This window comes from Zootoca vivipara, chromosome 15, assembly GCF_965207765.1.
Source record: "Zootoca vivipara chromosome 15, rZooViv2.hap1.1, whole genome shotgun sequence".
In the NCBI taxonomy this organism is placed as follows: Eukaryota; Metazoa; Chordata; class Lepidosauria; order Squamata; family Lacertidae; genus Zootoca; species Zootoca vivipara.
This window is the reverse complement of record NC_142598.1, coordinates 40,660,826-40,676,869: the sequence shown is the minus strand read 5'-3', so window position 1 is coordinate 40,676,869 and position 16,044 is coordinate 40,660,826. Positions and strand designations below refer to the sequence as shown.

The 16,044-nt window shown below is 42.0% G+C and overlaps 2 protein-coding genes across 2 annotated transcripts; one reads left to right on the top strand and one right to left on the bottom strand.

Annotated features, from left to right (window-relative positions):
- Nucleotides 1–6,817: 6,817 nt before the first annotated feature.
- Nucleotides 6,818–7,375, bottom strand: LOC118075234 (interferon epsilon-like). The gene has a single exon (XM_088658952.1). It carries the CDS (start codon nucleotides 7,373–7,375, stop codon nucleotides 6,818–6,820), a length of 558 nt encoding a protein of 185 aa, XP_088515078.1.
- A 2,117-nt stretch (nucleotides 7,376–9,492) lies between these two features.
- On the top strand, nucleotides 9,493–10,720 carry LOC118075235 (interferon beta-like). The gene is made up of 2 exons (XM_088658950.1): nucleotides 9,493–10,184; nucleotides 10,716–10,720. Exons 1-2 carry the CDS (start codon nucleotides 9,590–9,592, stop codon nucleotides 10,718–10,720), a joined length of 600 nt encoding a protein of 199 aa, XP_088515076.1. The 5' UTR covers nucleotides 9,493–9,589.
- Nucleotides 10,721–16,044: the final 5,324 nt, after the last annotated feature.

The window sequence follows — 16,044 nt, the reverse complement described above, 5'->3', positions numbered from 1 at the left end:
TAGAAATCAAAACAGCTGCCCTTTCCTGTCCCTCTTCTTCTGTAACCAAGAAATGCAATGCCGCCATGAAGTCTTACGCACAAGTTAGAGATCCAAAGGACAAAGGATCCACGTTGAAGAAAGATTATGTTATTTATATCGCGAAAATGTTTTTTGCTCTTTATATTTATTCATATTTATTTTATTTATTAAAAAATTCCTTCAGTAGCACCTTAAAGACCAACTAAGTTTTTATTTTGGTATGAGCTTTCGTGAAGTGTGCATGCACACGAAAGCTCTTACCAAAATAAAAACTTAGTTGGTCTTTAAGGTGCTACTGAAGGAATTTTTTTATTTTACTTCGACCCAGACCAACACGGCTACCTACCTATATTTATTAAGTTCCTTTATTTAATGTTATTTATTGTAACCTTTCATTGACTGACAGTTTCAACTGTCTTCCCATTAAAAAAAAAATGCACATCTTAGCCTTTTGGGTCATTTGGGTGATTTTGCCTACTTCAGTGATATGAAGTATGGGAGACATTCCATCAGAGAGTTAGGCTGTGAATGGTTGGAGACAGAGGAAGCAAGACCAACTTGGGCAAGACATGTATGGGAAGGAAATTCTATGTCTCCTATCCCAGTGTCATTGGGAACTTCAAGCCCAGAGACCCCAGGGCCTCTCGATCTGGCCCTCAGGCCTTTCCCTAGATATCTCTCATGGACCCCACTGCTTGAGTGCTTTGCTGGTGTCCTTGAACTGCGTGATGATTCCTCTTGCTTGCCTGAATACATAGGTGTGTGTGTAGAATATATTTGGATATTTATAAACCACACTTTCATTGAAAATAATAATAATAATAATAATCAACAGCATAAGGCATAAAAGTGCTACACTATAATCATAACTTCAGGAAATGCATCGGTCAGTAGAGCACAACTCCCTTAATCTCTGGGTCATGGGTTCGAGCCCCACGTTGGGCAAAATATTCCTGCGTTGCAGGGGGTTGGACTAAATGAACACCTGGGATGCCTTCTAGCTTTACAATTCATAGAGATAAATAAAGACTGCTTGGTTAAAGACAAAAATACATTCCAAAGGCCTGTTTGAATGGCAGTTTGCAAATATGTCTAAAAGAAGCAGGGATGAATCCTGCCGGACCTCCACAGCCTTCCGATGTCTGTATGGCTAGAATGTGACCTCCTGCACAAAGGCAAACATTAAATTCATTGTCCTGCCCACTTTTGCCACAGGTCCTGATTTGTCCTCTGCTCCTTAGCACAAACTGAGTTAACGGTATAGCAAACTCTATTCTTGAAGATGCCGGACAGCCCAGCCTGCACAGAGTAGTAACAAACATCTTCCACCAGGCTGCATCTGAGTCAACTTTCCATGAGCCGCCTTCTCGGCTACAGATGTTTCTCTTCAAGTGGCCATATGCTAGGTACTCAGTTACGGTATTTTTCTCTCCATAAGATGCACCTGACCATAAGACACACCTAGTTTTTAGAGGAGGAAAGGGGGAAAGCCCCGGTTTTTGAGGATCAGCTCAAAGTTGTGCAGCTACTTTTGCAAAGGGGGAAAGCCCCAGTTTTTTTGAGGATCAGCTCAAAGTTGTTGAGCTTACTTTGCAAAGGGGAAAAAACCCTGTTTTTATGGGGTTCAACTCACAGTTTTGCAGCCTCTTTATGAAAGGAAAGGGAGCCGTTTCTACAGTTTCCAGACAGATAATCTAATCAGCCAGTCACATGTCACTGGGGAAACAAACAGTCTCCATCTGCATTCAACAATGGAAGCCTGGGCAAGGGGCCGGGGCCGGAAAGGGAGCCAGTGGCACATTCGCTCCATAAGACGCACAGACATTTCCCCTTACTTTTCAGGAGGAAAAAAGTGTGTCTTATGGAGTGAAAAATACGGTACTGTTACTCATATTACTCAGTTAATATGGGACACGGATGGTGCTGTGGTCTAAACCACTGAGCCTCTTAGGCTTGCCTATCAGAAGGTCGGCGGTTCAAATCCCCAAGATGGAGTGAGCTCCTGTTGCTCTGTCCCAGCTCCTGCCAACCTGGAAGTTTGAAAGCACACCAGTGCAACTAGATAAATAGGTACCACTGCTGCAGGAAGGCAAATGGCGTTTCTGTGCTCTCTGGTTTCCATCACGGTGTTTCATTGCGCCAGAAGTGGTTTAGTCCTGCTGGCCACATGACCCAGAAAGCTGTCTGTGGATAAACACCGGCTCCCTTGGCCTGAAAGGGAGATGAGCGCTGCAACCCCATAGTTCATAGCTGCCAAGTTATCCCTTTTTTACAGGGATTTTCCCTTATGCTGAATAGGCTTCCTCGCGAGAAAAGCGAAAACTTGGCAGCTATGCCATAGTTGCCTTTGACTGAGCTTAACCGTCCAGGGGTCCTTTACCTTTTTTCTTTACTCAGTTAATAATGCATACATTACATTTCTCCCCCCTCTCCAATAAAACCTAACAGGAAAATATCTCTAGATTTTTCCAGTGGGAAGGCAGATTTAGAGGGCTAAATACTTGCTTCTGTGGGGTGACATGCTCCACCCACTCTTGGGGGTTTAAGGTTTCTTCCATACCTTCAGAGCATGTTGCTCCTGGGGCTTCTGGAGAGTCAGGTGATGACTGTTCTTCCAGCTGTGGCTCTTCTGCCATCACATCTCCATGGCTATTAGCTGTCCAAGTTGGTTATGGTCTCACTCCTCTCAGCTGCAGGAGTGTGTCTAGGAGCGAGCCTTAGGGATTTGGCCTTTGTGACTGCCCACTTTCTGTTTGTATTCTTTATAACCTGGGAAAGCCTAAAGTCTCTGTAACAGTTCTAGGGTGCAATTGCCCATCATGGCTTTGTATCCTTAAATTTGAAATTCTGGGGAGCAGTTAGCATTTTGGCTCTCTTTTTTGTATTTGTATTGGGAGCATAGCTGCCAAGCTATCCCTTATTTTAAGGGATTTTCCCTTATGCTGAATAGGCTTCCTCGCGAGAAAGGGGAAAACTTGGCAGCTATGATTGGGAGTTTCAGAACAAATAATTTGTAATAATAATAATAATAATCATCATCATCATCATCTATACCTCACCCATCTGGCTCGGTTTCCCTAGCCACTCTGGGCGGCTTCCAGCAAAATATTAAAATACAATAATTAATCAACCTTTCCCTGGTTCCCTGTAACTTTGCTTCTCGCAGTGAGGGAACCGCCAGAAGGCCCTCAGCACTGGACCTCAGTGTCCGGGCAGAACAATGGGGATGGAGACGCTCCTTCAGGTATACTGAAGACCATTTGTTAATGCACTAACAGAAAAATCAATGTAAGGCAATGACTGTTGTTGATAAAACTACTGTACAGTATAGAAAGGATCGGTAGGATTAAGCTGGCATGTAAGAAGTTTATGGTTGTGTTTCTTTCTTACTTGTCCCAGAAGTCCATAGCTGGAGGAAGAAGTGGATGTATTTGATGGTTTTTAATGATGGTTTTTAATGAGATCTAAAAATTCTCACCAGGCTACTATTAAGAACCTGGCTTTTGCCTTTCCATTTAGGGATCTGATATGCCATGTAAGTTTTTTCTTGAAGAGCAAAGTTCCGAACCTTATTCCATCAATCTGTAATACTGGTATCAGAAAATGACTTACATCGTTGAGTTATAGGTAGTCTTGCTGTGAGAATCAGGAAGGTAAACAGCACTTTGGATTTAATGTCCTCATTCATTCCCACAAATATAAAAAGTAAATCAAGTTTTGGAGAGAACTGAATACTGTCTTTAATTTGTTGTTGTTATTTAGTTGTTTAGTCGTGTCCGACTCTTCGTGACCCCATGGACTATAGCACGCCAGGCACTCCTGTCTTCCACTGCCTCCCGCAGTTTGGTCAAACTCATGTTTGTAGTTTCAAGAATACTGTCCAGCTATCTCGTCCTCTGTCGTCCCCTTCTCCTTGTGCCCTCCATCTTTCCCAACATCAGGGTCTTTTCCAGGGAGTCTTCTCTTCTCATGAGGTGGCCAAAGTATTGGAGCCTCAGCTTCAGGATCTGTCCTTCCAGTGAGCACTCAGGGCTGATTTCCTTCAGAATGGAGAGGTTAGACCTTCTTGAAGTCCATGGGACTCTCAAGAGTCTCCTCCAGCACCATAATTCAAAAGCATCAATTCTTCGGCGATCAGCTCTCACTTCCATACATCACCACTGGGAAAAACATAGCTTTAACTAGACGGACCTTTGTTGGCAAGGTGATGTCTCTGCTTTTTAAGATGCTGTCTAGGTTTGTCATTGCTTTTCTCCCAAGAAGCAGGCGTCTTTTAATTTCATGACTGCTGTCACCATCTGCAGTGAGTCTTTAATTTAAAATGTTTAAATTTCTAGAGATATCTCAAACTGTATTTGTTAAACTTTTGGACATTCCCACCACATATGACTATGTGCCCCATTGACAACATTTTGGTTCTGTGATCATAGTAGAATTTATGTTTTGCTTTTCCATCAATCCCAGATTTGTTTTACCTGGTGATGATCTGCTGCTCTTGGCTTCAGGAGGGAACCTTTGGTAGGTATATTGGATTTGGGTCTCCTGCTCATTAGCACTTGAGCAAACGAATATCCTGGTTCGATGGTTGTGTTGTGGTGGCATGAATCATAGAATCACAGAACCATACAGTTGTAGAATTGAAAGGGCCTTGGACAGCAGAGGCATAGTGGGGGCTGGGGGCAGAGGCGCCATGGCCCCGGGTGCACAATTTTGAGGGGGCGCAACAAGACACCCCCACAACGGGTTCCCTCATCAACGCCTTTGGCCCTGCCCACACCAACATCTGGCTCCCAGAAAGTTGCCCACAATGGAATGTGGTCTTTGGGCTCGAAAAAAGTTCCACATGTCTGATATCGGAGGTGCAGACTTTCCTTCTACAGAAGCCCAAAACCTCATTCACAAATGGGTCATGTTTCCTCTGTCTACCTTCTGTGTAATCCGACATCTTATGTCACCAGAATCCACAGCTGAACTCTCTTTTAGAATGTCTCCCATACTTTGCCAAATCATATTTGCCAAATCATCCAAATGAACTATGTGGGCAGGAGCTGCAGTCTTTAATAAAAACATTTGCAATAAACAGAAAAAATAAATGAATGGTAATAATAATAATAATAATAATAATAATAATAATAATAATAATAATGGTCAGCCAGAGTATACAATAAATAACATTAAATGGTGGCACTAATAAATATAATAAATAAAAATAAATAAATAGTAACAACAGTTCTAAAATATAAATATCATCTTCACAGCATTGCAAGATAAGAAATAATTTAAAAACTAGCATCCATTTGTAGACTTCTAAAGGAATAATGTGAGTTGGAATGTTGCAGCATAATGCTATCCTTTCCCCCACCCTCAGATTTGGAAACTTTGGCACCACATGCAACCTTTCCGAATAACAAATCACGAACTCTTTGCTATTACAAGGTATGCCAAATTATGGAATTGTTTTAAAGACTGTGAGCCGAGTTCTGCTCATGGAAACTCCAACTCTTAGAGGAGGTCTTGAAAGTGATTTTCACACGTTTCCTCTTCCTGTGCCTGGCTCTCAAATCTCACATTCCCCCTCCAGAGCAGGATAGGAGGTGACAAGTGGGAATTGGGCAAAGATCACTTTAAGGAACTGATGCATCCATCTAATGATACTTGAGACGAGCTGCAGTACGAGGAGAGGCTGTGTCCGAGACTCTTCCAGCTGCACAATTTCTGGGGCTTTCTCCTACTTTTTAACCATTATCTACTCTGCAAGGCTTCATAGTAGCCCTGCATATTTAAAAGCCACATCTTAAAAGTAGTGAAACAGTGCTGAAGAGATGATGAAGAAGAGGAAGCAGTTCTTTTGCTTTCGAGGAATGCGTTGACGATGAAAGAGAGCGAAAGCTGAAATATTTGGATGCCCTCTTCAAGTTGCAGTTTCATTCTGCTGCTTTCATTGCATCACTGGTGGCAGGTTAAGCTGGAACAAAGAAAAGAAGTGATTAATTAAACATCCCCTGTTCAGTTTGTGATAGTTTCCCTTTAAAAGCCTTTATTTCAAATATGGAACATTCTGAACCACAAGAAACTAGATTTTTGAATACTGGCTTCTCAGAACATTCAGAAAATGGAACGATGGTTTTCTGCAAAGCCTCGAACGAGTGAACCTGGGAACAATTTAAAGGAGAAAATATTCCTCTTGTGCCTATGACATTTATGCAACTCTCTAACTTTATTTAGATAGTATTAAGACTTGATATTGAATTGCCCCTAACAGAGATGGATGCAATGTGTCAGGATTGTACTGCATTCCTTTATGCAAGACCAGATAAAACATTGCATGAAGATTCTGGGCTAAGTTGCCCTATGGAGGATATCTGTCACTCAGCAGCATTGAATGTTCTGTCCTAGCAATTTGTAATAAAACTTTATTTTGCCATGCTCTCGGTTTCAGAAAACCAGGGATGCCCTTTTCCAACCAAATGTATTTCAAGCTAGCAGAAACAGACTATTCTGGGTGGAATAAATGTTTTCAAGAAATTAACAGAGAAACCCTTGCAAAGCGGGGCACAACTCAAGCAGTGGGGAGAACTTGACTAGGAAGAGAAGAGGTCCTCATTCTACACGCTCCTGAATGTGATGAAAATCATCCTTACTGCGTGGACGCACAGGAGTTGTATTTCTGAATGCTCATTCATTTAAGTGGAAGCCTTTGAAAACTACAATTCTCACCAATCCCTGTACCAATGGATACTCCTGGGCATTATTCTGAAATCTACAAAATTCTCACTATTTGTTCCTAAATATAGAATCATTTTCTGAAAGTACCTGCATTCCCCGTCCTTTTGAGGAGTTGGTCGATCAGCAGAAAACATTGCCGGACTTCCATCTGGACAATTTCCCAGGCACACAGGCTGTACCCTTCATCTTTCAGGTAGTGGTTGAGTCTCCTGAAGTAGCTTTTCACCTGCTGTCGGATGCTGTTGCCCCCCTCTGCGCCCAAGCACCGCCCCAGGTTCTCAATGTCCTGGTGCAGCCCAGCCTGGAAACCAGCTATGGAAGTCTCGCCCCAGTCCATTGCGCTGTGGTTTTGCCTGAAGATGTGGAGGGTCTGCTGGAGGATTTCTTGTGCGGCTGCTTTGGCCTCCTCCCCCTGGATTTCGTGGCTGTGGATTCCTTCGTTGTTTGAGAAATTGGCCACATGGCCAATGCATTGGAGCGGAATTGTGGATCCCATCTTGCTGTTGAGAAGCTTCAAGTTGTCTTTATTTAGCCAGCTGCGAAGTTGGCTGCAGTCCTGAGATGAGATTTCAGTGGAGCAGAGCATCATCACTAGGCCAAAACAGAGAAGCCACCCCTTTGAGATCATGGTGGAGATGAAGGAACGTGGTCTTTGCTGGAGCGCTGAGGGAGATGCTCTGGAGTCTGTTCCATCTTTGAGCCATGTCCCTGTATTTAAATGCTCAGTGGCTGAAGTTTTCTTTTGTCTTTTTCACTTTTGGTGGGAATGGGCTTCCTCCTTTTCAAAATACTCTAGTTTCAGGTTTTTTCCCTTCCCTATGAATTTTTAAATCACACAGGACCATAAGTGATTTTGAAGATTTTGAAAACAGGTGTTTTGTTGTTGAAAAGGAACTTAAATTAATGTGAAATACATTCTTCTTGGTCCCTTACGCTGTTTACATCTATTGCATCAAATTGATAGAGTTGAAATGTCTCATGATGTGAAAATGATTAGGATCCTGGCATAAAGAGAATTTTTACAACCCTCTACCCAATGGTTGTGATCTGGGGAAGGGGGACCCATGCTTGCAATTTGTATTTTACAAAGGCACCCTGCACTTCAAGGCACAGATGGGTAGCTAATGTTGAGTTCGACCCTTGACTTGAAGGTGCCATCCTGGACACACATGTTTATGTCAAGTGTCTCCTAGTTTTTCATTGATTGAGGCAAAATCAATGGGGCACATTATAGTAGACTCAGAACTAGGGTTGGACAGAACACAGTGCTCTAAATGTTGTGTAGATCACTCCCCCTCTCAGTAATCATTTGAAGAGTGGAAAGGATAGATTATTTTAAATCCATGGTTTGTATCTTGAATATGCCTACCCCCATGAATATTGAAATTGATGTTAAATTCAGCCTTTCCTATTCAGTTCCTGATCCTTATAAAATATGTTCAATTTCTCTCTCTCTCTCTCTCTCTCTCTCTCTCTCTCTCTCTCTCTCTCTCTCTCTGCCATATTCTTATGCCATTTAAACGCAATATTTCTAAAGGAAATATATTATCTATTAATTGATCGATCGATCACTTCCCTTGAAGCATTTCTTCAACATTACGCTGTTTAAGTTGCGTTATTTTCTTCAGCTTTCATAATATCATCTTCATATAAAGAGAACAATATGCCTTAACTGAAGTGTGGTGCATCAATAAACTGATTGAGACCTTTCAACTACAACCACGAGTATGATCTTTCCCACTGGCTAGGCTTTTCTCCCAGTCTTGCTGGATTCCTAATCAGCAAATCTGAACTCTGATTAGAGGACCCAATTAACATTGGTTCCGGTTTTAGTCTTCTTTTAAATGTATTTGCCTTCGTATGTGTTTTTAACTATTTCTGTATAATCTTATGCCTAAATAGCCTTGAGATAGTTGTTTAGAAGGCAATTAATAGATTATGGTGGTGTTTTGGCTAGAATGAATGATCCATAAAGAGTCCCCAATAATTCAGTGGTATGTGCAATGGGCTCAGATATCATGGTCAAAGGCTCTGCTTTTCTAGGATTTCCAAAGGTATGTAGAGAACCTTACACCCAGAAAGAATACAAGTTATATGGAAAGGCTCAACTGAGTGTTGCCCAGTCCCAAGCAATCTTGCATACATTGTAAGCAGTTTAAATGTCTGCCTAGGGTAACAACTGCTTATGGTATGGGGGCTGTAGTGATGCAAAAGTGACACACCACAAATCAAATACTATAGACAGGATATTCATATCACTTCAAATACAAAAACAACAGAGTGGAGCCACACATTCAGCCAAGTGATGAACCAAATGATACTCATGTATGTTTTAATAAGCCGTAAGCATTTCTGAGAGCAATATGAGATCATGTTCTTCCTCATGGGTTAGCCTCATCTTTGGGTTGATATGCAAAATTCAAGTAGTCTGCAATTTCGAATGCAAACTGATGAAACTGATAAAATGAATTTGAAAAGAAGAGAGTCAACAGGCAAGAAAATTTGATTTTTCATTAACAGCATAAATCATTATCATATCAATTCTAGGTCTGAATTGATGAAAATAAAAGTCAGTTTTCCAAATACTGACATCCCAACAGAAAGCAGGATTTCTGGTCCTGTCTGCATAATTATAAATTGTACTTAGAAAGAGAAAGTGGAAGTAGGGTATTTTCAGAAGGGGTAGAAAACCACAAAGAACTAGAAAGCACAAAAGAAAACTGCATTCCCCAACCATTTAAATACATGGTTCAAAGATGGAACAGACTTCAGAACATCTTCCTCAAGACACAGTCTTCCAGATTCAGCGCTCTACCAAAGACCACATTCCTTCATCTCCACCATGATCTCCAAAGGATGGTTGCTGCATATAGGCCTAGTGATGCTTTTCTTCTCCAAAATCTCATCTCTGAACTGTAACCAGTTTCACAGCTGGCTACATGAAGCCAACAAGGCCAACTTGGAGCTTCTGAAGAACAAAATGGGAACAACCATTCCTATTCAATGCATAGGAGAGGAAATGGACGTCTCAACGAATCAGGAAATCTTCCTGAACATCGATAAAGTCCAGGCGGAGAATGCCAAGGCAGCTATACAAGAGATCCTCCAGCAGACTCTGCACGTCTTCACACAAAACCATACTGAAATGGGTTGGGATGGCAATTCCACTACGGCTTTCCAGACTGAACTGGACCAGCAAATTAAGAAGCTGGAAACATGTTGGAGTGCAGAGCTGGAGCATGGAGTGCAGAGCCCCACATCTCCAAGAGGTCAGAAAACTCTGCTCACCAGACTGAGAGTGAAAAGATACTTCCAAATACTCCACGATCTCCTGAAAGATAAAGAGTACAACATGTGTGCTTGGGTGACTGTCCAGATCCAGATCAGGCAATGTTTTGTGCTGATGGATCGACTCATCAAAAGGATCTCTAATGAAGGTACTCTAAGAAATGTTCATAATGAAGGTACTCTAAGAAATGTTCATAATTCTTCTTGAATAACTTTTTGATTTCCTCAGAATTCTGTTGACTTAGGCTTTCTTCCTTGTTGCTGCAGAAATATACTTTATCTGCCAGGTGATGCTATGTGGATGGGGACACTGCACAAAAGAACAACGTGGGTGGGGCAGATTGTGTGGGTTTTCACATACTACCCACCCTCTGTTCGCATCATGGAGGGACCACCTGTGTGGTCCACAGCATTGTATTCTCAGGCAGGACCAGCAACAAGGGAGCGCATCTATCAAAAGAAGATTCATTGCAGAGGAATTGGTTGACCAATCTTTAATCCAGACTCACACATTTCCCACATGTATCTTTCTAAAGCCAATCAATACCTTTTAAGGAAACTATGGGTCAATGTTCTGAATCATCTCAACCTTGGTTTGCTCCCTTCTAGTCATAAGCAGCTGAGCACAGAAACGTTTCAAACGCGTGAGGAATGTTCATGTCTTCTCTTCTTCCTTTCAGCTTAACCTGCCATTGGTGAGGCAACAAAAATAGCAGAAGGAAACTGCAAGCCAAAGAGAGTGACCAGAAGATTCCACTTTCCCTCCATTGTCGCAGCGAAACATTGCTAGAAAGCCCAACAGCTGCTGTTTCCTGCTCTTCGTCATCTGTTACTAACTGTTTCCCTAAAACTAGCAGAAAACAATGAGATGGAATTTTGAAACATTCAGCCCCACATTGAAGCCTAACATGGAATGAGAAGAATGGAATTGGTGAATTTGGGAAGAAACTGTCAAGCTGGAAGTTTCTCTTAATCACTTTCCCCAGAATCTCTCACTGCTCTCATGGTCCATTGAGAGGATGCTCCAACAGGGTCCAAGAACCCTCCCATTTTTATATTGTAGTCAAGTTGCTGGTCAACTTTGATATATGCATTTATTTATTGCCTTTATTTAATAAATTATTATATTTATATATTATGTTGTTGTTGTTTTTTGGACACAATTCATTGGAAATCAAACACTGTTGAAACAGGTACATAGTTTCGGAAATGCAATATGCTGATAATTCTCATTGCAACCCCTAAACAAAGTCAGTTATTCTAATCAAATCACCAGAAAGCTGTGTAGAAAAATATGCTTCAATTATTTTCTGGGGTGTCTGTATCAAAAGTCAGTCAGGCACAGGCAAACATGGCCCTCCAGATGTTTTGAGACTACAATTCCCATCACCCCTGACCACTGGTCCTGATAACTAGGGTGCTCTATTTTTTTTTAAAAAAAGCAAACCAACAAACCACATATTGGAGCTGAAATAATGATTTTAAAAGACAAATATTTCAAAATAAATATGGAATATTAATTATTTCTTTTCCTTCAGCTCAACTTGCAATCAGTGATGCAATGAAAGCAGCTGAATGAATCTGTAGCTCAAAGAGAACAGCCGAATCATTCAATTTTGCTGGATTCCTGCAGGGACCTTCTTTAGAAAGTGAAGCAGCTACTGTTCTGCTTCTTTGGTTCTGAATTGTCTCAGAAAGTTAAAAATAATTAGATGCAATGTGACAATAAAGCCTTACTTAAGAGATAAAGGACCAAAACAAAATATACTTGCAAAGAGCTACACTCATTCCCAAAAGCAACACTCATTCCCAACAGACCCATCAATTTTCACTTACTTTACATATAATCAGTTGTTTCCAGGTGCTTAAAACTTTCAGCAAACACACTAACATTAAGTTAGTTGTGCCCATTAATTTCAGTGGTTCTGCTCTGAGCACAGGCATAGCTGCCAAGTACCCCGTTTTCTCCGGGAAAACCCCGATTTTACTTACCTTTACCCGGTGGTCCCCCGTATCACTTTGTCTCCCATTTTTCTCCGTTATTTTCTCCTGCCGGCGGCCATTTTTTTTCTTTCCGATTTGCCCTTCTATGGGCACCAAAAATGGCCACCGCTGCCTTCAAAAGCCGCATCTACGCATGTCCGGAAGTGCATAGACGCGACTTCCGGTGTCGGCGGCGGCCATTTTTGGTGCCCATAGATGGGCGAAGAGACACCGGAGGTTGCGTTGACGCACTTCCTGACATGCGTACAAGTGACTTTCGAAGCTGGCGGCGGCCATTTTTGGTGCCCATAGAAGGGCAAAGCGACACCGGAAGTTACGTCAACGCAACTTCCGGTGTCACACGGCTGCCAGTCCCGGATTCTGCAGTCCGGGACTTAGAAGGTAAGAACACAGGTCTGTTCTCTTCTAAACTGTTAACTTTACCAACTAATGGAGCAATCTCTGAACTAGCTTGCCACAGCCCAACAACTGAAAACTAACAAGAACAGCCTATGGAATGTTGCAAAATGCAGCTCTTAACCATTCTTCATGGTATTGTCACTAGATGGTCAAGAGTGGTTGCCTCTCCTGCCCAAATTACATACCTCAAGCATTTGGAGGCCCAACTAAACATGCCACCATTCATGCAATTAACCCTTGTATGAATGGTTTTTGAGTTTGAATAGTTAAGTTCAGGACACCAATCCATATAGGGAACTTGGTAGCAGCAGAGGGCATTTAAGCTTTGCCCTCCCAATTTGGTTCCATCTAGATCACCTACCCAAACCTGCTGATCAGACTGGAAGGGAAGCTTGCCATGTTGCAAAAAGAGCAGAGTGCTCAAAAGAACACAGGTGTGAGTTTGGAACCTTCCACTTCCAATCTTTGCAATCAATGTGGAAACAGGGAGGTTGAGGGTGGTGTTTGTGCACATGACCCCACTGCCCTCTCCCTGCCTTTACTTTGAATGCCCGCAGAAGACTTAGCAGATGCTTGCCCAGGCTCACTGTTGGCTTGACCCAACAGGAAGGTTTACAACAGTCTGGAGTTCTTTGGCACGGCAATAGCACTTCCTTTTGCCACTGACAAATTCAGACCCCTGGATAGTTTCCTGACTCAAGCCCACCCATCCCAAGTCTGATTCTTGGTTTCTGGCTCCCACTTGATGGCTGCTGATGGGCCAGTCTGTTGTACTATACCAGGCATAGGCAACCTTGGCTCTCCAGATGTTTTGGAACTACAACTCCCATGATCCCTGACCACTGGCCCTGTTAGCTAGGGATCATGGGAGTTGTAGTTCCAAAATATCTGGAGAGCCAAGGTTGCCTATGCCTGTACTATACAGTAATTGACCCACACTTGTGTGCATGAAAGAGTTAACATGAGCCCTGAGCTCAAGTTGCCCGTGTTGGTATGGTTTAGCAGGCTTTCAGCAACCTCTGTTCCCACCCATTTTTCCCTTTTCATGCTTCTTGAAACAAGCTTCCTCCCTCCCTCCTTCCCTTTCCTTTTCCCCTTCCCCCTTCCCCCTTCCCCTTTCCCCTTTCCCCCTTACCCTTTCCCTTTCATTCCTTCCTTCCTCCTTCCCTTCCCCTCCCTTTCCCCTTTCCCCTTTCCCTTGCCCTTTCATTCCTTCCTTCCTTCCTTCTTTCCTTTCCTTTCCTCTTTCCCCCTTTCACTATTATATGCATGTACAGTGGTGCCTCGCAAGACGAATTTAATTTGTTCCGCGAGTCAATTCGTTTTTCAAAAAATTCATCTTGCGAATCGCAGTTTCCCAAAGGAATGCATTGAAATTTCTTTTTTTGCCCATAGGAACACATTAATCAAATTTCAATGCATTCCTATGGGAAACCGCGATTCGCAAGACGAATTTTTTGCAAAACGAATTCGTCTTGCGAGTCACCATCAGATCGCAAGACGCATTCGTCTTGCGAAGAATTTGTCTTGCAGGGCATTCGTCTTGCAAGGTACCACTGTACCCATATTGGGATCCCCAAAAGACAACACTTTAGCTTGAAAAATCTAAACGGCAGCTGATATAAATTGCTTACCTTTCTGAAAATAAAAGTGAGCTACAGCTAAGGAGGTGCACTTTCCCATGCTCAGTTGGGGTAACCAACATCTTCTGAACTGGTGCAGTTCCCATTTCATTCTTTGCTTTAGCTTTCCTCTACCTTCAACGATAGTATTTTATTATTATTATTTTATTGACTGAAGACTTTTGCTGCTTCCGGCAGAGGAATTCTCTCAAGCTGTGGAAATTCCACAAGGCCTCCCCAAACTCAGCATCTGACACACTGAAAGTGAAATTTGACCAGAGAGAAATTAAGCACAGTCAAGAAGTATATGGACTGAAACCGTGAGAAAAACCAAAACTGACAAGCAGAAAACAGAAATGATGACATCTCACTCCAGCAGATTACAAATGCTTTTATTCTGAAAACAAATTCCATGAGTCATCATCTGAAACACGTGCGGAAGAAACTCTTTAAGCCACAGCTCCCAACCACACATATGTGGGCACACGGCTCCCTGGATGGATTGTGTAATTATTTTGCAGAGATGGTACAGACAGAAAAACTAATAAATACCTAGCCTTGATAAAACACTGCAAAACATTTTGATTAATTTTTTCCTAAGCTATATGCATACCCTGTTAATTGGATTTTATCTGGGGTGTATTGTATTTTAATTTGCCATTGCCAGATCCCAATTTATTCCATTGAGCATAGTGGGAATTTAGCATTCCTAATTGAAAGAGAAAATGCTTTTCTTCTACTCTTCTGATTTTCCTGGCTCTGTTACAGTTAAATGTTCCTGCTTTTCAAATGTTAAACAAATACTAAACAAATACTGTACTTAAAAAAAAAAAGTGATGAAGACCACCCTGTGAAGCCTTGTTGCAGGATTATAAAAGGAAAGTTAAACTACAGCAAGCAGAGCATGTTAAACTGGTTGGATTAGTTTGCCTCTCTAAAACCACATTGCAGGAAATCCAAATATGAAATAAGGAAATCTCAGAAAGAGCATCACGAGGGAGATAGAAATTGTTGGATATAGTAGCGTACAGGGCTATTTTTCAGCCGGAACTCACCGGAACTCCAGCAGCTCTCAGGTGGGCGCCATTGGCATTATAAGAGAATAAGGGAGGCATTCATGGTGAGTTCCAGCGCCTCTTTTGTTCTAGAAAAATAGCACTGATGATGTACACACACACACACACACACACACACACACTTCCCTGCCCAATTAAACAATTTTTAAGCATACTGATGTCCAGTGCAATTTTTTTGAATGGGGGCTGTTGCCGTTGGTTTTTTGGTATCTTTAGTTTAGATCAGGCACATCCAACAGGTAGATCATGATCCACCGGTAGATCGCTGGACATCTGCGGTAGATCACTGATAGACCACTGGCTCCCCCAAAAAAGCTCAACAAGTTTGTCTCCTCCAACATTTTTGCCCTGAACCCCTAAAAAACTGGGCTTTTCTCCTACCCAAAAATACCTCAACAATTTTTTTAAAAAAATTCATTCCCCCCCATTCAAATAAACTTGTTACAAAAAAGAAGATAAAAATACCCCTAAACTTTTTTTGAATCTAAGATTGACCTCATTGAGGGGCAGTATTTCAATATGAGTAGTACCCCTAAACATTTTTAAGGGGGGGAAAGCACTGTATGTATCTATGTATGTAATTGTGCCCCAAAATGCCCAAAAGTACCAGATACTTTTTAAATAACAAAATGAAAATGAAAGTTTCAGGAAATGAGGTAGAGAAACTGTCCTGCAGCCCAGTACATAAACTCACAGGCATGGCTCCACAGCACAATGATCTCAAGAAGGTCTTCAAGAAGCTCTAGCCCTCCAGTCTCTCCATACAGCCCACCAAAGGAGACTTGCGATGGCCACCATGGGTCTGCAACAAGTTGGCCTCTTGATTCTGCTTGCCTCTGGAGTTGTAACTCTGAACTGTGGTGAAATTGTGCAACATCAAAAAGGTGTGCTAAGGAAGACCAAAGAGC